This window comes from Curcuma longa, chromosome 5 (genome assembly GCF_044706935.1).
Source record: "Curcuma longa cultivar G26 ecotype Majalengka, Jawa Barat chromosome 5, ITB_CL_G26_1.1, whole genome shotgun sequence".
NCBI classification, from domain to species: Eukaryota; Viridiplantae; Streptophyta; class Magnoliopsida; order Zingiberales; family Zingiberaceae; genus Curcuma; species Curcuma longa.
The window spans coordinates 10,089,279-10,110,390 of record NC_133865.1 but is presented as its reverse complement, the minus strand read 5'-3'; the positions used below and the strand labels follow the sequence as shown (position 1 = coordinate 10,110,390).

At 38.6% G+C, this 21,112-nt stretch overlaps 2 protein-coding genes and 1 long non-coding RNA gene across 4 annotated transcripts; 2 read left to right on the top strand and 1 right to left on the bottom strand.

Annotated features, from left to right (window-relative positions):
- Positions 1-2,055: 2,055 nt before the first annotated feature.
- On the top strand, positions 2,056-5,052 carry LOC141829262 (uncharacterized). Its single transcript, XR_012601874.1, has 5 exons — positions 2,056-2,690; positions 2,788-2,874; positions 2,962-3,056; positions 3,589-3,646; positions 4,944-5,052. It is a non-coding gene; the product is annotated as an uncharacterized LOC141829262 (long non-coding RNA).
- Positions 5,053-11,611: 6,559 nt separating this feature from the next.
- On the bottom strand, positions 11,612-15,791 carry LOC141829042 (ras-related protein RABF1-like). Its single transcript, XM_074716461.1, has 8 exons — positions 15,643-15,791; positions 14,528-14,604; positions 13,800-13,883; positions 13,105-13,199; positions 12,861-12,966; positions 12,353-12,442; positions 12,183-12,269; positions 11,612-11,922 (listed from the first exon to the last, which is right to left on the bottom strand). Exons 1-8 carry the CDS (start codon positions 15,665-15,667, stop codon positions 11,890-11,892), a joined length of 597 nt encoding a protein of 198 aa, XP_074572562.1. The 5' UTR covers positions 15,668-15,791; the 3' UTR covers positions 11,612-11,889.
- A 285-nt stretch (positions 15,792-16,076) lies between these two features.
- On the top strand, positions 16,077-21,045 carry LOC141829043 (uncharacterized). 2 transcript variants are annotated; one of them, XR_012601868.1, is made up of 6 exons: positions 16,077-16,152; positions 17,635-17,829; positions 19,544-19,627; positions 20,466-20,528; positions 20,618-20,764; positions 20,854-21,045. XR_012601868.1 is itself a non-coding variant. In XM_074716462.1 (5 exons), the coding sequence occupies exons 1-5, from the start codon at positions 16,117-16,119 to the stop codon at positions 20,708-20,710; spliced, it is 471 nt and encodes a 156-aa protein (XP_074572563.1). In that variant the 5' UTR covers positions 16,077-16,116; the 3' UTR covers positions 20,711-21,045. The 2 variants fall into 2 exon arrangements, 1 of the variants encoding a protein (XP_074572563.1); XM_074716462.1 differs by having other exon boundaries at positions 20,618-21,045.
- The last annotated feature ends 67 nt before the right edge of the window (positions 21,046-21,112 follow it).

Here is a 21,112-nt window from a genome sequence, read left to right as displayed (position 1 = left end):
AAAAATAAAATCATAAGGCATACAGAAAAGATATCAGAAAAGAAATGAAAAATTATTACAAGATCTAAAAATTAACAAACATTATAAAAGGGTCCACGACAACGGTACTAAAAATTGATGTGAGGCTCAGATTGTCGTCTAAATTAGCACACCAACTTAATTTATACCGAATCCCCCTAACTAAGATAGTATAGGGCAACCCGAATCGTCTCCCAACGATTGAAGACAATGTGCGGTAATCTTAGTGGTTATTATAGCCGAATTTGGGTTTTCATTTGTATTGGACGGGGGGGGGGGGTGGGTTGTATTGAATTCTAAATCATCTAATTATTGAAAAGAACACTAATCTAAATCATCTAACGAATTAAACTAGTGCATGAACAATAAACAAGAAAAAGCTAAGAAACATGTAAAGAGGAATTTTAACAAACATGTAAAGTGCACAATTCAAGATAACAAAGTAGCTAACAATCAATAAATGAAAACAAGTGAATACTGTAAGAGGGAATTCAACAAACACTTGACATGCAAAATTAAATCTAAGCTCAGAAATGAAATTAAATCTAATCTAATAATTCTCCCTATGAAGGTGGATGCGAAGCGAAGCGAACTCCATGAATGACACGACGAAGGAAGGAGTCCCCAACTTCGGCACTCCACGTAGATACGGGTGGATGAGATGGTGTGATGGAGAAGGTATCCCTTGACTCCTCGATCGATGGAAGGTGGCCGGATTGAAGAGGAAATCCCCTTGCCTTCGTTCCGATGGTGGTGGCGGATGAAGGGCATGGTTAAAAATAAAGGTGGCGGTGAGAAGATGGAGAGGATGGGTGGCGGCTAGGGTTTCTCCAAAGGGAAGAATGCCTCAATGAACCCCTCTTGCTCCCTCCTCTAGCTTCCTTAACGGGTTGTGGTCATAGTGGATCCTTTTGTGAGCCCAAACTCGAATCCGCAATAGGATAGGAGATAGCATGAATCCAATTTGGGTTGGGCTAGCTTCACTTCTCTTAGGTTGAACTTAGTTTGAACATGATCCAATTTCATGGCCCTTTAGGTCTCCTACAAAATCATATGGAAAATGTTAGATTCAACTCAAAATTTGTAGGAATGGAATAAGCGATATAGTCCAAAAATAAGTCCTACTCATAAAATATGCTAATACTCAATAATTACACAATGAGAGAACCAAAATATTAAGTATTAGGGCCAAAATAAACTAACAAAATGCATGTTATCATCCTTCTTTCCCTAAGACCTAGGAACTTTAGAAATGGACCCTGCAGGACCCTCCACCCCTTGGTATGGGTCCATCAAGTCTACCTTCACCCGCGAATTGAGAGAGGAGCTTACGAGGTTATATGGGATACGGGGAGCCATAGAATTAGGATTCCCCACCCTGACCAACAACCTCACACCCCACCGCCAAGGTTCGTCACCTTCTTCCACAGGCAATTGGTTGGTGGCCTCCACTTCCCCATTCTTGACTTCTTTCAAGACATCTCCACCTATTTCCACATCCCCCTCCCTCAACTTGCCCCCAACTCCTTTCGCCTCCTCTGTGGGGTAGCCCTAGGCTTCCAAGTCTACCAAATCCCGCTCAACCACGTCTTCTTTCATTTCTTCTTCTATTCGAAGAGGATGAAACAAGACATGTTCTATTTCACCGCAAGGCTAGGCTATAACTTATTTGACAAGTACCTGACCTTGCACAAAGGCTGGAAGTCCTAGTTCTTCCTCATTAGGCCCCTAACTCCCTTAAACTTTCTGACTGGGTGGTTGTAAAATACCGGAACCTAAAGGGGTAAATCGTAAAATATAACTAACCTTGATTTATGGGGTTTATGGAAGATGGATTTAATTAAGTAATTATGAGTTGATTTGTTGGATTGATCAAACCTTAACGCATCTAATTAAATTAATGGTTATGAGGTATAGGATGTGTTAATAGCTTAATGGTTTAAACCCAAACCGTTAGGGATCCATTAAGGAATAAAAACCTGATGCTTTCTCCTTATCGCGATGCCCTTTCTGCCTTCTCCTGATCGATGCCGCCGCCGCCTCTCTTCCTTCTCGCTGCCGCCGCCTCCCTCACCAGCTGAAGCCGACGCTGCTGTGCCCTTCTTCCGCCGCTGCCCCTGTAAACCAGCATCCTTCGCCGTCGCCCTCGCCGCCACCCTCGCCTCCTAGACCGAGACCTCGCTGCGCCGCGTGGAGAAGAAGCCTCTGTTCGTGTTCAACCGCCGACCACCGCCTTCTTCCCTTCTTTGGCCGCTGTCCTATCGCCGCCCGTTGCCGTGGCCTCCTCTTCTGCCACAAGTCCGCTCGCCGCCGCTCTGCCCACCACACATCGCTTGCCCCTTCTGCCACAAGTCCACCGCCACCGTTGATCGCGAGTCGTCGTCTCTGCCACCAAGGAGGAGCTCCGTACTAATCCTTGCTGAGATCGAGCTTGCCCTACCTTCACCGCCCGAAGATCCACGGCTGCCGTTGTCGTCATCGTGTGGAGAAGATCAGCACCGACGCTGCCCAATCGCATCGCGTGTCTTCGTCGCTGTGACTAGCAGCCGACGTTGCCGTCCCTGCTGTGGTTGTTGTGTGAGGACCAGCACCTGGCTTCCTTCCTCAGCCGCCGTCTGTTGCTCTTAGCCACGCAAAGATTTTCATCGGACCAGTGAGGAAGAAGTTGATTGGTAAGCCAAAATCGTGGATTTTTAGAGCTCCTAAGTTGAATCGGGTTGTAGGACTTGGAATCTCCTAAGGTTGTTGTTTGATTTCTTCTTTCCTCAGCTGGTGGGTGCGACCTGTTCAGATTGGGGGTTTTTCTTGAATCCGGCAGCAAGGAGGAAGAAGGAGCAGAGAGGAATCAGATTTGAGGTAAGCTTTATTATGGTGTTACTAGAATTGGATCTGAATTATTGGTTTTAATTAGGATTGGATTTTGTTGGTTTTGCTCACCAATAGAAGGTGGACAGTGGCTATGTCTTTCGGTGTTGGTTGCAAGTGGTGAAGAAGGGAAACCGAAGCTGATTTCTAGGGCAAACGGTCTTTGAATCAAGGTGAGTTTATCTACTAGAATCTGATTAAGGGTTGTTTGATAATGGATGTTGGTGGTATGGTTCTAGATTTAGGGTGTTGCTTAGCCGATTGATGTAGGTTTAGATTTCTATTTGATTGGGTTATGGAATTAGTTATTTTAATTAACCGAATGAGTTGTGAGGTTAAGTCTACTTGGTTCCAAAAGGGGCTGATTGATGACCTTGTCCTATTGAAAAAGAATGTGGATTGTGAGGGTTATTCGGTTAGGATCCGGTTGTAACCAATTTGAGTTGATGATTTCATTGACTTATGTGGATGTTATAAGCTGAGTTGATTCGGTTATAGTTGTTAGGGTTTTGATGGATTGGGATTAAGTTAGTAATTAATGATCAGGACTTGTTTTGATCATTAACCATTAGGATGGGAGTGATAATCCATTTATTGGATTTATCAATTAATAAGGGGATTAGTTGGATTATATTATATAATTTAATTACACTGTAATTTGATACAGTATCGTTGTAGTAAAAGTTATGTTGTTGTTTATTTTAGGACCTCGATTGGATTGGTCCTATTATTCTCGGAGTGTGATTAATGGTCGTCAGATCAGGTGGGTACTCCTGTGCTTGGTCAACACAGGTCTTATCTTCGTAGTGCATAATTTGTTATCCGTTGTTTATCCTGTTGTTATCCTTATTGCATTGTTGCTTGACTCATTGTTTCGTTCATTGCTTGATACCTGCCTTTGACCTTATGATGATCTATCATTGTTATCATGTTGATACTTCTGATGCGTATGCATGTTATCAGTTGATATCTGTTATTATTCGTAGCTTGATACCTGTTGCTTGACCTTTGAATAATCTATGTTGATTCCTGTTGATACTTGTCGATACCATGTTGACTCCTGTTGATACCATGTTGATACCATATTGACTCTTGTTAATACTTGTCGATACCATGTTGATACCATATTGACTCTTGTTGATACTTGTTGCTACCATGTTGATACCTAGTAATACCATGTTGACTCCTGTTGATACTTGTCGATACCATGTTGATACCATGTTGACACATATGTTGATACTTGTTGATTATGCTGCTATCATGTAGCTATTATATGTTGAGATGATCACCATGACATCATGTAGTTGTAGTAGTTGATGACAGCAACAGTTGGCTGTTTTGTTGTTGGCTCTCACCGGACACCGTGTTGTGGTGTGATAGAGGTGAGGTTGCACTAGTTGGGTGCAACCAGGACTGGCTCGTTAGCCCTCCTGTGCTACTGCCTGCTCCACCACTTGTTAGTAGTGGTTTGTTGTTGGAGCTTCGTGCAGTTGTTCTGTTTGGCGACCCAGTTCACTGTGCTCTGGGAGGGTGACTGGGATGGTCCGCGAACGGAACCATGCATACTGTTTTCCGATGTATGTTGCATAGTTGCATACATGTATTAGCAGCACTATTATAGCTGCATTATTGACTACAGCATGTGTATGTGGATGTTGCACTTGGTTGAAATATGATTGCTGCATTATATGATTGTTGCATCGATTTTACATGCCATGAATTATACATTGCAGATTTCATGATTCCTATGACCTGTATTATTATTCATATGAAACACTCCTGCTTATTCTGTACTATCAGTAGATACCTATCTTAGTTGATATATACTCACATGTTGTACTCAGTTGACATATGATATATTCGGTTGATACTTAGACTTATTTCAGTCTCGGCTGCTAGCATTCGTCAGTTTCTATTCATTACTATTCCTGTTGATACACTCTTTTTACTATTCCTGTTGATTATCTTTGTTGTTACCTGATTATGCACTTCTCTGCTGTACCCACTGAGTATCTAATACTCACTACCATGACCCTGGGGTTACTTTGTTTTCTCCCCAGATAACAGATAGGTTACTTAGAGCTTGGAGGTTCGGTCGGCTGCTGCTGTCTCACATCAGAAGATTGTTGGTAGTGGTATAGTTATTTTCTTTCGGTTATGTTTTGTACTCCGAGGACATGTATTTGTGGTTTGGATTGTAGTCACGATTGGATTTATCATATTATAGTAGTCGTGTTGGATTTACGTAGTGGTTATTCGTTTTGCTGGATTTACGATGTTTCCGTTTCGTAAAATTTGATTATGTTGAGTAGTATGCATGTGTTAGCTGTTGTGTGGCCGGGTAGGCCTTATTTTATAACTGTCTGTGGTTGTGTGATGTTTTTGGACATGTTGTCCTTATTCCAGCCGCTTGTGGCTGAGTATTTTGCATGTATTCAGGAAAATTATCACAGTTACTGAGGAGATGCTGTCGAAATTTTTCGGACGGCCTTCTCGGGACGTGACAGTGGTAGCCCGAGGTGTCAAGTCCTCCCCCCTAGGATCATATAGGAAAGAGCAAGTGTATATAAAAGTAGCCGAACTACTGAAGAAACTTCACTTTGACGTCAACAAATTGGTGGGTGAGGAGGGTCTACTCTATCAGGGGTGTCTAAGTCCAATTGATGTCGACCTGCCCCAGCTACTCAGTAAGTTGTATGCTTTTACTTACTTCTATGATTACTAACTAAGTCTTAATTTTTTCCAAGCAGTGGAAGTACTTATGGATGCTTTGGTCAACAAGTACTTGAAGTGGGACCGAGTGGCCTTCGAGGCCTTGGTAACACTAGCAGCGTCCGAGGAGTCTCCTGAAGAGGTCAGAGATCAAAACGAGGCCCTACCCATTGCTGATGCACCAACACCCATGGATGAACTCGACCCAATGGGATAGGTGCTTGAGGTGGTGTCGATGTCTGCCCAAGAAGTTAAAGGCTTTTCAATCAGGTCCTCGACCTCACAGTCAAAGAAGAAAAGCAGTCAACCCCCTTCCATGATGTAACACCCAAAAATTCTCAAAAATAATTTTAAAAATATTCTATAATTTTTCTAGAATTTTAGAAAATTTTTCTGGAATTTTTGAATTAGCGGAAGTAACAAAAATAAAGAGGAAGAAAAATGTCCGAGGAGGGATTTGAACCCGCGACCTATAGGAATCTGTAACTCTTAAGATGCTTCTAATGACCAAAGGGCCCCAGTAGGGATGTTCTAAAAAATAAGAACCAAATTTTATTTATTTAGGGTTTAAGATGTTTCTAATGACCAAAGGGCCCCAGTAGGGATGTGCTAAAAAACAAGGCTCTTGTGTCTATCTCAGCTTTGTGGGAATTTGTTGCAGTTTGTTGAAGTTTGGTTTCCATGCTGCTTATTCTAACTTATGCCAGCCTGTACAATGATCAGAAAGAATTTACCTTTTCCAGATTGTTTCTGAGAGAAGCAATTGTAAAAACCCATATTGACAGGCAGCTAATTATAGTTCAGGACGCACATCTATGTAACTAATACTAAATTTAAATCGACACGAGTTTCAAGACATGGGAAAACAACAAATTCCAATAGATACGTTGTATCCTGAAGATACTTTTATAGTTTCTAATGGTAAAGACTAGCTAGGAAGGTATAAGATTTAAAGTGATTGAAGAAATGACAACATAATACTATGAAACCAACGAGAGGCAGGGACAGCCATAAGGGGGAACTGGGTGCCCCTTCCTACCTGTTGGAAAAAAAAATAGTATAATTTACTGTGCATCTGCCACAGCAAGTTATCAGCCAAATCTTGTCGCACAACATAAGTTCCAATAATCAACAAAACAATTCCTTTTGCCTCTAGGTTTTTTCAGACCATTGAAGACTTTACTCATGTTGTTGAGCATCCAAATTTAGATTGGCATAGTTGATCTAGCTATTTCCCAAGGTATGAGCATATCTCGCAATTTCTGATCCTAAACTAAGAAAGTTAAATAAATCAAATCAAATCAATTCAAGCAGTTATTAGTCAAAATAATGTTTTATCTTACTCATATTGTTGAGCATCCAAATCTAGATTGACATAGTTGAGCTAACTATTTCCAAAGGTGTCGACATATGTCAAAATTTCTCATCCTAAACTAAGAAAGTTAAAAAAGGAAAATAAAATCAATTCAAGTAGTAAAGAGTCAAAATAATGTTTTACCATTTTGTTAATTCATAATAGTTTGACGGTTAAAAAATAGCAAGTTAAAGCTTATGAATTCTAACACACCCTAAATATGCTATTTTCAGCATCTGAACATCTAGAACTATCTAGTACAAATGCCCATCAGGTAAGAATCACAACTTTTCACCAACAATATCTTTCTTGTAATGCTCAAAAGTGGGAATAACAGGTTATATGGAGAGGTGGGTTGCTGGAGTAATACCACTTTTCATCAAAACCATGAAACCTACCTTAATGATCAACTACCTTACGAAAAACGTTAACAAGCACAGTCCCTTTCAGCTTGAATTCTTCAGGTTCAATGCCTGAAATTCCTTTATATAGCTGTGATATATAAACACTAACTCATGGATAAGAAGTAAAAAAGCCATTTCCAGTGTGGTTACTCCATTTCTGTTTATTTTCTCATCTAAGAAGAGGAGTTCAAATTTCCTGTTCTTTCCAGCATAAGAGCATCATTTCCAGTGAAAGGAGAAGTTGTATATTCCTTGTTTACAACAACAAATATTTGCAAGTAACAAATGGTCGAGAAGAATAAACAATGTTTAATGGCATTTAATCGTAGTTCTTTATAGTAAATGGAATGCCAATCCGGTCTGAAGAGAAAATTTCAGGAGGTTTATGGTAGCACCAACGCATTAACTAATAGAAGTTATGGTTAATAACTTCACAATCTACTGGCATACTAGCCAAGCATGCCTCCTTACTTCCGCAGCTAACTTTTTTGTGCCAAAAGAAATCATTGGAAAGAACAACGATTGGTCTCTTTTCCCCCTTATTTGAACTATGAGAGTTCATGATCCGTCCTACCTCATGAACTGGCGTGGCAAAATATCTCTTTTGAACAAAAATAAAATTTATTTACAAGGTCAACGATACAAGAGCTACGAAAATCGACACCAAAGTCAAACCTTTGCGACAAAAGCACTAGGAAGAAGTTCGATATTAGGGTTTCAAACGAGGATCAAAGTAAGGGTTGAAGAAGAACAGCAAGAAGGAGATCAGAAAGCAAACCTTCAAGAGTATATCAGCGCTCGAAAGGCCTGCCGAGAGGAGACAGGTAGAGATCGGGAAGATCAAAGGCGCCTGCGACGATGGCAGAGCAGAGGCCGCCGGTCGCCGGAACGGCGGAGTGGAGGACCGAGGGGGAGAAAGAGGAAGGCAGCGAGAAAGCGAGCCTGAGGCAAAGCGGAGTCGTCGGGAAAATTAATGTAACAATTTAGGAACTTTTCATTTACCACCTTTTTGTTTGAAGAACTTCCATATACTCCTCAAAAATTTCAAATTCTTACTCTGCACGCTGTTTACCTCAAAGCGTGGATAGAAAAAGTTTAACTTGAATTTAAAATAAATTAAATCATTAAAATATTTATTTAAAATTGATTTTATTTATTTTTTTTTACAAACTTAAGCTTGTTAAAAGGCAACAAATCGAATTATTCTCATTATATTGAAAATTTTCGACGTCACCATCCTTAATTTTCGACGTCACCATCCTTGCGGCCACCGGCTGATGGATCCTCCGCTCCTCTCCCTCTTTCCCTCGCTGATCTCCCCCAACACCGCCTCCTCCCTCCGCCTCCGCCTCCACCTTAGCCTCCACAGCCCCCACCTCCCTCGCCGGAGACAACCGCCACCAGTAACCTTCCTCTCGACCACGGATTTAGCCGTCGCCGGCGACAACAGAGCATCAGTGTCCAAACTATACCCCTCCGAGGCAGGCGCGTCGCCGTCGGCATGGAAGCCTTCGCATCGCTGGTAGGCGGTGGCCATGAGTGACTCCCGGGGGATGTGGCGGGAGAGGAGAGGAGAGGCGCCGCCCCAGTGGTTGGAGCCGGCGAGCGGGTGCTGCGGCGTCCGGAACTCCACCACCTCGTGCTCCCTCCCCATGATCGTTATGATCCTGCAGCGAGGGGCAATGGCGCCGGGCTCCGGCCCCGCTATCGTCGGCGCGCCGAGGACCGTCGACGGCAGCCACTGGGGAGTGCTGAAGACGACGGCGGAGTCCCTCGCGGACCATCTCGCCGATGAGGTTCTTCTGTTGCCCTGCATCAGCAATGGTGTTCGATGCCAAGGGCGCTCTCGTCGATTATATAGACCTGTAATTAAGAGACCAAACAGGCTTTAATCATAAATTATTTTAATTTTTATTTATAATAAATTATAAAAATATAACATTTTACTTTTTACAACTTATAAAACATTAATAAAAATACCATCTCCTCCATAATTTATCTTTGATTTTAAAAAATATATATAAAAATTTTAGAATTGTCAATTTATTTTTTAAAAATATCTAATTATTAATATTTATTTTTCAATAATTGACAATTGTTTTTAATGTGATAAGGACAAATAGGACGATCGATACAAGGTAAGGCATTGACATTGCTGATCGATGTTTTCTACACTGAGAATTTGTTTTTTTTTTTTATGTTACAACTAATGCAAATGAGTCCTACCAACTCGCCACTCGGCCCAATTAGGATCGTTAATTTGTAACTCAAATTTAAATTTTTATATATATATTTTTTATTATTTTAATGAGTTCGTAAATTGATCCGTCTAATTCACAAATCGATAAATTATAGCCCGTCAGGCCCAACTTCGAGCCCGTTAGTGGATGAATTTTTAACTAGGGCGACCCTATCTAAAACTGTCAAACGGACCAATCCATGATGGAACGGACCAACCCATGACGGGACGGACCAACCCATGACGGACCCATCATATGACAGAACAAGACAGACCAACCTACCAATTTGGTGAATTGAAAAATCTCCTCCAACTCAACTTAAGACAGGCTGCAGATTAAGCGAACCAACTCACGAACCTATTAAAAAATAAAAAAATATTAAAAAATTTTAATTTTAATTGATTAAGTTGAAAGTTTTAAATTTAAATTATAATTTTTAAATTTAAATTATAATTTAAATAGATCTAACCCACTAATTCATTAAATTTTTTTACTTTAATTTTAAAATTTTAAATAAATAAATAAATTTTCTCCACGGACCAATCCAAATCCACCGCAAGCCAACCCTCGCAGATCGCAGGCCTAGACAGACCAATCCATCACAATTCATCTTAAAATTTTACTCTAATTTGCTTAAAATAATCCAATTTGACGGCTGTCTAAGAGCTCAAAACCCAGCCTAGTAAAGCTGTGACAGCTCTAGGCCTAATCTTCGGTCGTCGATGAATTTTTGACGGACAGCTCTAGGGCAAACCTAGCAAGGTTGTGCCTGACTCATCCAGTCGAAATCCAATCCCAGACGGGTAGAGAACAGACCATAGGGGCTCGGTCTGCACCGGTTTAGGATCAAAGTATCCGATTTTATTCTTCCCTAGTTGAAACAAGAAACAACTTCAGCATTCTTCTTCTTCGACCTAGCCATTTCATGCACTCTTCTTCAGCCACAATTGACGAACATACAAAAGAGTTAGAGAGGAAAGTATGCTGTTACAACTCTTGTAATGCCAATTTTTTTTATCTCATTGATACGTGGATTTAAGATCCAAGAAATAATAAGATACAATCGAATCGATTACCTTTATTGTTTTTTCTTTCTTTACAAATTTTTCTTGATCTTTCTAATTAACTCATCGCCACCGCCGCCGTTACTGGATTGTTGTCTGGGTTGGGTTGTTGTCATCGCCACCGCCGCTGCCGCCGCCGGCGTTACTGGATTGTTGTCTGGGTTGTTGTCATCGCCGCCACCGCCGCCACCGTTACTGGGTTGTTGTTGTCGCCGCCGCCGCCGTCGTGCAGCGGCTGGTTGACCGGGGTACTCCTCCGCGCGCTGTCGTTCGACGACAGACTTCTCGCCCAATCTGGCGACCATCATCGGAGGCCGATCACGCCGTCCTTAATCGTGCCCTTAGTGCGACGGTAAGGCGATCCCGCCGGACTCCTCCGCGCCGCTAAGATCGGAGGAAAAGCGCTGGCGGCCGGAGAAGAACCTGCCGATCAAACAGCAGCCAACACGACGAATATCCGCCATCAAGAACCCTAACCCTACATTAGGACAGAGGAGAATCGAAAAGGGAGGCAGTGGAATTAGAAGCGGAGGACAGATATTTATAGGTAGTAGTGGATTAAATGAACGGTTGTGATGATTAATACTCAATGATGGACGAACGGGATTCATGGATTAAATGAACGGTCATGATGGTTAATACTCAATGATGGACGGAAGATCTGCATCCGCTGATGCTATGCGTCTACTTATCTAAATTGCTCATAGACCATGAGAATGAATTCAAGCAAAACTCATTAAAAAACGAGTCAAGCTGCTCGCGACTCAATCCAACCGTATTGTCTTACTCATAGGCCGTATCGCCTAATCTTCACGATAGATAGCTCGGCCACACGAGACGCATTAACCAAACTTTTAACTGAAGGATAGATTATTATCATTATCAAATTTAACTAATCATATCAATTTTATTCTCATAAGCCTAAACCGCAATCACATATCAAGAAAGTGAGACTAAAAACAACTTTAGCATTCTTCTTCCATCTTGCCATTTCATTCACTCTTCTTGAGCCACAATCATCATTCACAGACAGAATTTAGACAGGAAATTGACAAACATACACACAAGAGTTAGAAGATATCGCACTGATTTATCGCGTGTAACATCCGATACGAAACAAACATAACACCCATCATTGTCGTCGTCAAACCATGAAACCGGTTACATAAATTTTATCCCCCATTCAACTCTGTGCGTGAATTGTATCAGATCAGATCTTGCAGAAGCCACAGTCAAGATGTTCGAGGAAGTCTCTTCGCGATCTCCTGAAACAAGAGCATTTTGTTCAGAGAAGAACAATTTACAAATGCAATTTGTGTGAAAAATCTTTGGCCAAGGTAGAGTTATGGAGCACAATCCTATTCACGAGAGTTAAATTCATATGCAACTGTTCTTAGAGTAAGGAATATTTCTTACTCTATTGTAGTCTCCAAAGAATATCAATTTCACTCTAATTAATCTTCCAAGAAATAAGTAAGATGAATGGAGCTTAGATGGATTGACTGAAAATTTGTTTATTATTTACCTGAAAAAGCTCGTTGATATTATTAGCTGTCTTTGCGGATGTCTCGATGAAGAACATACCATTCCCCTCCGCATACTCCATGGCATCCTTCAAATGAATGAATTCGTAAAGCTAAATATATGTTGATTCAAGCTAAGACGATCGTCAAGCAATTAGAAATCAATGTCTACCGCGGATGAGACAATCCTATTTTCGTCCAAATCAGCCTTATTACCGACCAATGCCATGACAATACCAGGACTGGCATGCTTCTGAAGTTCCTGTTGGACATAACATTAAACTCATAAATCTGAAAAGATGATGGGATACAGATCTTTGAAACGAAAACCCATACTAGATCCTCAAGCTTTTGAGTGACTAGAGGCAAATTAACTGCAGTTGCAGAAATGCAATCTTGCAAATTTGAAATTATGATGCCCTAAATCATTATGTATCAGTTTACTGCCTACATTGAAAAATTAAATTCGAGAATGTTCCTACAGCAAGCAAAGCCCTAGCAAGTCATCGTTCATTCAAATTATCTAAAAGCACAAGTAGAAAGTTCTGCAGCATGATTAAAACTCGTGAAATCAGTGTTATGTGGATTGACTTAAACTCGGTGGCAATGTATAAAAAGAAGCAAAAATATTCCATCCGGGAAGTTCAGTAAGACATATGGAGTAAAAGAATGAACGATACCTTAACCCAATATTGTGCTTTTCTAAATGTTTCTTCACTTGTTATGTCATATACGACAACCGCAACAGCAGCTCCCCGATAGTAAAGAGGAGCCAGTGAGGCATACCTAGAGATGATAGCATCATAAACAAGACATTATTCTTACAGCTCCTCTGCAATTTTTTAAGATCCTCAAAGTATATGATAGATATGTATCTACAACAAACAAGAAATATATCACAACTTTAATAAATAAATTACCCACCTTTCTTGTCCAGCTGTATCCCATATTTCAAACTTCACTGTCGTAGAATCTTGCAAGGCTAGTGTTTGTGATAAGAAGGATGCACCGACGGTAACCTATGCAGATAGATCAAATAAAAATATTCAATTATCAGAAGTAACCACTAATCCTTGTGCTACTGGAGAAAGAAGCAAAGCAAAGAAACACATGGGTTGTAACATAATTAACTTAAAAATATGGTTGTGTAACAAGTAAAATGAACCTAATTTTCACCATTACTTAAGATTATCTAAAGTTCGATCACTGTTTTGTTTTACAACCAAAATCTCAAAGACTTTCTTTCAATACACATGGATCATTCTCATTACTGTTCCTTCAGTCTGTATTAATACTGCTAGATTATTCAATGCAGAGAGCTAAATCGTTCAGCCTTTTTATCTCCAAAACAAATGAATGAACTTTTCTTTCCAATCAAAGACATACTAGAGGAAAGGATGCAGTTACAGGGTACAACTCTCAAATTGCATCATCATGTTTTGTATATTGTCATTTTTTTTCTCATTTCACTGCATCCTTGCAGACATATAGATTTAAGGATCCAAGGAATAGTACTAAGAGTTTTGAGTAGCAGGATCTTAGTCTAATAATACAAATGTAGGCAAAAGAATGCACTTTGGTAATAACAATTGCTAGATTGTCATTAGATAAAGTATTGCCTTTGAAGTAGGGTCGAATTGGCCACGAACAAACCGGAGGACTATGCAGCTTTTACCCACACCAGAATCACCTAACAGAACCAACTGCAAAGATGAAATATGATATTATCAGTAGCACCAAACCCAATCACCAGGTGCAATTATGCAGTGAAATCATTCGTTAAATAAACAATACATTTAAGGAAAAAAATTTGCCCAACTTTTACTTGGCAAATGGCAACGGTTGATTGATAGCACAAATTGGAAACAATTAACTTTAAACTAGAGAGGTCAACATATGACTGTCCATAATTTAGTTAGCTTAAATCTTCCATATAGACTTAGACATTCAATCAATTAAAATTTGATACAAACACAAAAAAAAAAAATCTAGGAATGAACTCATTACTGTATACAATCGCATGGATAGTTAGCAATCTCAGCTCAATTTCTCCACCTCATGCTAAGAATTATACTCCACTTGTATGCATGTAAAGATCACTTATGCTCCAGAAGGGTTACACCCTTGTGCTCCATTCAGGGAAACTAAACAGTTAAATATAGGACAGCCGAGAGAGCAAGGAAAAACAAGAAGAGAGTATTTCTAACTAAAGAGGAAGCTATCTATAAAAGTATTAAGTTATCAAAATAGATTTTATATTTGACTAATTATAATATTTCTGAAGTAGCTAGATTTTTGTAATTATATGGAGATCCTAGCTGAACTTCATAAGGCAAGCAGGGCATACCTTCACACGCAAGTTTTTTGGGTCAGTGGCCATGGAATTTTCAGCATCCAAACCACCCAAGTTTCTGGCATTCCGGCCTGGGATTGCCAGATGCACTTAAATTAGATTATGTTATTTTCATATCATAGCATCAATGATCAATCATTTGATTTTCCATCGACAGTGCTTGCATATGACAACAAAACAGCAAAAAGTAAATAGATGCTAAAAGTGTTGGAAAGGCAAAGTACTACTAACATGCAGGTAAATTGCAACAAACTAATAGATGTTTAAAGTTTGTCCTTATTCCTACTAACCCACACCATTAACCCTGGAAATCTATATGAAACCCAGCAACCTTGCCATTTAGAATGCTAAATTGCTACCTATGTGAACTTAGTAACTACTGATTCCTCCATTTTCTCCTTTCCAAACACCTATTATGAGCTGAACTAACTCACTTCGCCCTTCACCTCCAGTTAACATTTCTCACTGCAAAGCAATTTCTCCATTCATAAGAGCCTAAATTTCTTCCTCAACCTTCTATAAAGTATCTTGTACTTGGCAAATATCATATATCTTTCACAGACCTCTCTCAACTTTCTTGCCATAAAAAGCCGGATTAAAAATCATGACTTCATAACAAAGCAAATCATTTATGAAGCTGACAACGCAAGAACAACACGAATCTGCAACAAAATGATCTCAAATCATCATAAAATGGGTTCATAATCACCACCAAGTTTGCAGTTTAAAAGCGTCTAAAAGATCACTTTTTTTCAATAGTTCGTCGACCTCCATCCACGCACAATAACAACAGGCGCACATCTCTCACATTTCGCACGAGAAAAGAAGGCAAAAAGGATTTTTTTTCTTTCAAAATTGAAGTGAAAACCGATAGAAACTAACCACGTTTGAACATCGTCACAGCCTCACTTCAGAATCAACACACCCCAATTCGAAAGGTGCGATAAGCGCTTCATATAAAAAAATTATTCAAGCTGACTCCAACTTCCCGGTAAGAGAAAAGCTTACCGGATTAATAAATTAAGGACCGTAGAGAAGAGGAAAGGGGGAAATTGGAAAGCCATGGTTGAAAGCCCTGAAGAGACGATAAAGGGAGAGGAAAAAGGGACCTGGAAGAGAGGAGGAGCAGCCCATCTGTGGGAGGAGGCGAAGCGGGGGCGTCCGAGTTCGACGGGGGAGGAGAGGGATCCCAGAGGAGAAGGGGCGAGAACGAGTTGGCTCAGGTCGAACGAGTCTCGTTGAGGGAGGAGAACAGAAATCGGACGCCGTTTTCTTTTTTTTCTACCCATTTTCCTTTTTCTTTTTTATATTTATATTTAATTCGGGCATTAAAAAATTATTAATATTCGTGCGAGTATTTACGAAGAGGAATATAAATAATGTGATTTTTTTGTTTAATTTGTAAAATATATATTTTTAAAATAATAATAATAATTGAAAAAAAAAATTTGGTTGACCAGTAACAAAAACCTAGTCAACGGTGCGATGCTATTGCCAGTTGCGGCGCGCAGGGAGCAGCGAGGCGATGGCGACACCAGGCGAACCAGGGAGCCAAGAAGCGGAAGGAGGAGAACAGGAAGCACATGACCAACCTCCGCCGCCTCATCATCGCCTCTAACGTATGTTTAATTGCCACTCCCGGATCCCTAATCTATACTTTGTGGATCTTTTGTTTTACTGCCTTCTATGCTGGACTCTTTGGGAATCGCTCGACGATATTGTGGAAATAGTTCGTTTGCGAGTAATTTTCTGATATATTTGGCCTTATTCTTTTGTCTGGCAAGAAGGACGAAAGCTTTGTAACATGAAATTCTGAATGTAGTCTAAAGACTAGAATTAAAGTAAATAGGAAGTCAAGTAGCGGAGTATATCGTGAAGCATTATGGATTTGATTCTTGTAGTTAGGCATCATAATTGATAATCTCACGGAGTATATCAATCATTTCAAATGAAAGTTATGAGACAGTATAACATTGTGTATCTTTCGAATTTAGTTAAAACACGTGTCATCTTCTTAAGGTTTGAATTAAGTTTCTACTGTCGTGCTTGCTTTCACAAATTTTATGTTGTCTTTAGGCATCTCCTGGGTCAGAATTGTCTAAAGAACAATTTCAATACCATTTGTCTTTTAGGTATTTGTTAACAAAATCTATTAGTTAAAGCATTACATAGAGAGCTAGTAATTAGAGATTGCGGTAAGAATATTCATTCTTTACAGGTCATCATGTTGTGCATCAGAGAAACAACACATACAAATGTGTTACGTAGTAAAATTGGAAAAACATAGATGGATATATATATATATATATATATATATATATATATATATATATATAACGATCCTAACTGTTATGGAAGCTCTGTAGTCTGTAGATGTCAAAAATTTAGATGATAGAAATGAGTTAACATGTCAATAATTAAAGATAACAGAACATTTGGAAAAGTTAACTTAGTTATAGACATATTTGAAGTTGATGGTGCAAAGGAATACCAAATTAATCACAAAGATGATTGATAAAATGAATGGCCAATTTAAGAAGCTGAACTGATCATATTCACTAGTCATGAAATAATTGTCGTTTGTGGAAGCTGCTGCAGGTGAAATTCATTAGTTGGTTCAGTTTGTGATTTTTGCAACTGAAGTTTTTCATAAGATACACAAACTACCCATGAAATATATGTGAACTGTATCAACTTTCTTTGTTCTAGTTATAGCTTTATTTAGTAGAACTTTCTATACATTTTTTTTGTATGATTCTTTGATTCCATTTGGCATTCCTTAATTGATTGATGATGATGAGCCATATAAAAGATACGACAGGAAACACAATAAACATACTATTTGATAAACAAACTATGTTGATGGTTTTGGTTCAGATCTTCTCGTTTCTTTATCAGACAGAAACACAATAAACATACTATTTGATTACAAACTATTTGATAAACAATAAAAAAGCGGCACTATGTTGTGCTTTTGGTTGGAGATCTTCTCGTTTCTAATCAGACTTTGATAAAAAATGAGTTAAGATTGTGAGTTAATAAACATACTATCGTGTTTTTTTCCCCTTGATAGATAGTAAATATGAGACATTGGATTTCAGGTCATTTATGTTCTAGTGCGAATGGTTATATTTCACTCAACTTTTACTTGGAAGCATTGGATTGGTCTTCTTGTAACATCTATTGCTTATGGGCTTCCATATAAACAACTTGACAGTATGGCAAGGGCAACATACTCTCATGATGGTGAACTCTTAGATGGTGGGTATGATATGACCACTGGTGGAATTTGTGGTATGTTTCCGCTCTCAATTTGGATCTTATTCTTAAAATTAACTAGCCTGTCAATTGTTTCTATATCAAAAATGTCAAGTATTAATGATTATGAAATTCTACACTAGGCTTGATTTATTTGGTAAGCATCATTAATGAAACATGATATGTTCATATACCAAATTGGAACCTATTCTCTAACTTGTAAATAGAGAACATAACTCATAGCAATTTTTTCTTTTAATGCGTGTATGGGCTGAAGTGTTTTTAATGTCGATGAACTATCATCATCATCATCAAGCCATATGAGTCCAAAATCCCAGTTATTTGGAGTTGATTATATGGTTATTGTCATTGAATTAGACTCTATGCAAACTTATCACTTTTAATGATTCTGTTTGGTCTCTTAATTCACTTTTATAGTGCGTTTACTGCAGAGGATGAAAAAGTGGAGGATGTAAAAGCAAAAGATTTTCCTTTTATTTACATCCACTCATTTTCTCACTTTTTCATTTCACTACTCTTCCAACTCTCTGCTTTTCCATCCTTTAGAGCAAACGTACCTTAATTGCAACTAGTAGAGTTTTCTTTGGTTTCCTATCCCTCACACCTCAAACTCCACTAATAATTTTCCCCCCTTTCAATGTTTTATATTAAACAGAATCACATGCTCAAGTTACTACATCAATTGCTGTAAGAAAAATTGCAGTGTCGTGCTCCTCTTGGATTGTAATTTGGTGAGACTTTGTTGGTTGTAATTGTTTGTTGGAACTTAGATGTTGACTCTTCCAATAGAATGAGAAACTATAGAAAAAAATTTAGTGATTGATGATATTGTTGAAATATAGATCAAATATCAATATTGATCCAAGATTGAATTTGTATGGTATCAACGTGAATCCATCTTGATATTGAAAGGGCACTGGAACCTTTGTAATTGGGTCCAAATTGGATCTAACCTTTCCATGGTACTTGCCACGCTTGTTGTGGCACAGTACATATATTTTGCCACCTTGACCATCCTTGTGTATGGCTTTAGAACCATGGAGCGTGATTACCAATCTGGTGTCCTTAACATTGATTTCCACTTCTCTCATTGTAGATTTGATTTCATTTATTGAATTTCTCTATGTTGATTTTTTAGTTTCTATTTTTTTTCATAGAACGGAGGGACCCCTACCTCTCTTGTGCTGGGTTTGGCACACACCAAAGTCAGAGGGAGTGAAAGATAACTTTCCCCTTTTCTTGTCCATACAGTTTATTATGTTTTGCTTACAGAAGGATTCTCTTTTGACCATAGTATAAGAGTTAACTGTTCAGTTCTTGAGGGTCGGATTCTATGAATTACCAGTAGGCGAAGTTTCTCAATTCATTGTGTGGCACTTTTGTGATAAGTAGATAAGCCTTGTTAGGAATTGATAAGTTAGGATAGAGCAGAATTAACTAAAAACACTCGTTTTCAAAAAAAAAGTGAAGCATATTAAACAAAGACAATGTTTCAACCTACAGACATGATACACAATTTTGTTTTCATAATAAGCTACTGCTGCAAACAATGTGATTTATCAGGATACTTTGACATTATCTGGTGCCTTGTTTTGGAGAAGGCATATATAATTGTATTTGTGTTGAATGTTTCATGTTCCTAGTTAATTTTTTTTTCCCTCTAAAAAAAATACTGGGAATAACTTGAAATCTTGAATACTACTGTTATTACCAACTTTTTTGTTCTGCAGTTATTTGCACGACGTGATCTACATAACTAGCTTTGTGCAGATAATGTCCATCTTATCTGGTAAATTTTGGTGGACTTACTTGGTGGTGAGAATCCAAGGAACTCATTCTTTTTTTCTGTTTTCATTGGATTTATAGCAGAAATCCACATTCTTTGGAATATTTCCCCACAATTAACCTTCATTTGGTCCAACAATATAACTTACATGAATGCAAGATCTACAATGTGGATGTACAGTAAGAAAATTTGAAACAATAAAGGTAAACCAATTTTGCCATCATTAGAGCTTCAAGCAAGCTCTTATGATCTTATTATTATTATTATTATTTTGTTTTATTTTAAGTTTGACTTGAATCTAGGCTTTCTAATTTTCTTTTCCCTTCACATTGTTCTTTTGGGGCTTGCCCGCCAAAATATCAATATATCTAGCTTTAATGACTCATCATTATCATAATGAGGCAGCTATGTTTATCCTGACTATAAATCCTTACCAGAATCTTGTTCCTGCAATAAGTTCTATACAAGGTTACATCACCAATAATATTTAAATTAATTAAATAATTTTTTATTATATTGACTAACCATTTTGGTTGATCTCGACTTCTCAAACTTTCCAAGCTAATAGGTTCAACCCTTTTAAATATTAAATCTTTGCTTGCCTTTGAATATTCCCATAATCCCGGACCATCTCAACATAGTTGCTATTGTTTTATCATTTATTGGTGCCACAAGTAATTGCTCTCAAATCTATAAAGTATGATAGATCGAACCACAGATTTATATTGCTAACTAAATATTTTTAGTTAACTAATTGTGCATCTTGCATCTGTTTTGCTACTAGGACTAGATTTGGTGCGCGTTGTTATGTCATTCGAACTTCTCTCGTTCAAACTCTTTTTTCTGAGTATTCTTTATGCATCACAGATACCAGCATTTGGTGCTTACAAGTTATCTGATCTACTAAAAGGATTGCTAGGGGGTTCAGAGGTATGTAATAAGCACCAACTCTCTATCTTCTCGACTTGTTTGCTCTAAACACAACTTGAAGACCATCTTCCTCTTATTCTTGCTTGCAGGGGGAAACGGAGGATGCAAAGAGCCGAAAGAAGAGAGAAAAAATGGAGAGGAAGGCCGCAAGGGTCAAATTTGTTAAAACCGGGAACCGATAATACCGTAGTCGATTTGCTTGTTATAATAGATACCAGGAGAAGATTCACAGTGAGGTGAGGATTTACTGCAACCCTTTGGATAAATTATTTCGTGCAGTTAAAACCTTTTCGACAAGTTCTCTTGATGTGGTGTTTGCTTGGAGGTGGAAAATAAACAAAGGGGAGTAGCTGAAGTGAGAGAGAAAAGCATGAACAAGGTATCTCCCATCCTCTTTGTTTGCTTGGAGGGATGTTGGTTCTTTCCTCTTTGTATACTTCCTTTTAAGTAAATGTAGGACGTTTCTAATTTTGTATGTTTCTAGCAACGATGAGATAGAATAAAATTTATTTAAATATAGATGATGATATAGTAGAGAATAAAGTTCAATCACATAGGAGGATTCACATAGTCAACCCATCTAG